Source organism: Zophobas morio, unplaced genomic scaffold (genome assembly GCF_036711695.1).
Source record: "Zophobas morio isolate AGI-343-1 ecotype UQ-CSIRO unplaced genomic scaffold, CSIRO_AGI_Zmor_V1 ptg000021l, whole genome shotgun sequence".
NCBI classification, from domain to species: Eukaryota; Metazoa; Arthropoda; class Insecta; order Coleoptera; family Tenebrionidae; genus Zophobas; species Zophobas morio.
The window spans coordinates 5,322,776-5,324,212 of NW_026972126.1; the positions used below are offsets into that span (position 1 = coordinate 5,322,776).

Here is a 1,437-nt window from a genome sequence, read left to right on the forward strand (position 1 = left end):
CTTAAAAACATTATAAATGAAGCAATTTATTATATCATCGGTCGGCACCATTTTCTTGAAATTTTTAAAATACGGGACTATTATTATTAGTATTACAATGTGCCTATCTAAACTAATATATGCATGTGTTGTTGCTAAAAAGTTGATAACGTCTAAACAAAATTTTGTTATGAAAAACTCACTTGAAACATACGCATTTTACCTAAAATTTAAGAGTCGACACATAGCTTCAATTTATCAAAGAAAACGAATTTATGAATAACGGACGACAGTGACAATAAGTTTTATTCAGATTCTATAGCCAATTTATCATTAGGACAGACGTAAGTCAAGACTTCATAATTGAAATAATTAGCATGGTGTCCTTGACTTGGAACCCATATTCCCTTGTTGGGTTGGTTATGTTTGAATATTTTTCCCAAAACTGTGGATGTTTCATCAAAAACTCTTCCAATGTACAGTACTTGGCCAACTTCATTACCACCAACAACAAGATGGGTGTTTGTAAGTAGGCTTAAATCTTCGCTTCTAGTAGGTACCCACTTAAAGTTATCTTTGTTTTTGCTACATAGTACCTGTAAATACATCGATAATTCGTTTATAGTTAGAGGTAATGACAATAGATGAGGATACCTTTATGTGGGTGGTAGGTTTAAGCTCTTTATTATAAGCGCTTGTAATAGCCTCTGGTTTGTTAGGAAAAACCATAGCTGGCAACAGTTCAAAATTTCTGATGTACACTTGAGCGACATAAAATGGTGTTCCAGCCGCTGTCCTCCCACCTTCGATCGCGTCTGGTGGAATTTTGCCATAAAAATCTCTCCAATAATAGTCTAAAACAGAAAGTGTATTATAATACCATATTAATTAAAAAAATACATATGCTACTATACCGGGAGTACATGATGTGTCCACGTTTGAAATGTCGTTAAAGCATACTTTTTGTGCACACCAGGCTAAATTAAAAAGGGTTAAAACAAAATAAAAAGTGAAATCCATTCTGCAAGATCAAAGTCACAATACTATGTAATTTACTGTTATAATACTCACATATTCCATATATAATTAATTTTTTATCGAATGGGTCAAAAGGTTATACCTATTATCAAGAAACTCATAGTCATTTGGACTTTCCATGAGCTATCTTTAAACTTATTTACACTACAGAATTTGCGCTGAATGAAATATATAGCTAAGTAAATACTAAATATTTACGCATTGTGTTGTAAATAAAGGAGATCTATGGAAATTCATGTTTTGTAATCACCATAAAAAAAACTTAACCTGAATTAGGCCCTATCTCTGAACGACTCATTTTAGAGAAAAGTGGATTAATAAGAAAACATATTTGTTCATGTAATCATGATAATTATGGTAGACCCCCTGTACGATCAACGGTTTAGGTTCAGATAAATTTGATAAAATATTATGTGTATT

At 31.9% G+C, this 1,437-nt stretch overlaps 1 protein-coding gene across 1 annotated transcript; it reads right to left on the bottom strand.

The window, feature by feature from the left end:
- Positions 1–267: 267 nt before the first annotated feature.
- On the bottom strand, positions 268–1,043 carry LOC135132483 (uncharacterized). Its single transcript, XM_064060599.1, has 3 exons — positions 894–1,043; positions 634–833; positions 268–575 (listed from the first exon to the last, which is right to left on the bottom strand). The coding sequence occupies exons 1-3, from the start codon at positions 997–999 to the stop codon at positions 285–287; spliced, it is 597 nt and encodes a 198-aa protein (XP_063916669.1). The 5' UTR covers positions 1,000–1,043; the 3' UTR covers positions 268–284.
- Between the last annotated feature and the right edge of the window lie 394 nt (positions 1,044–1,437).

What these genes read in the sequence shown, in the direction of transcription:
- LOC135132483 (XM_064060599.1), bottom strand. Translation starts at nt 999, where the DNA reads ATGGATTTCACTTTTTATTTTGTTTTAACCCTTTTTAATTTAGCCTGG. An exon ending in GGACACATCATGTACTCCCG is followed by an intron (nt 834 to 893) that starts GTATAGTAGCAT and finishes TTTCTGTTTTAG; the next exon opens with ACTATTATTGGAGAGATTTT. An exon ending in AACCTACCACCCACATAAAG is followed by an intron (nt 576 to 633) that starts GTATCCTCATCT and finishes ATGTATTTACAG; the next exon opens with GTACTATGTAGCAAAAACAA.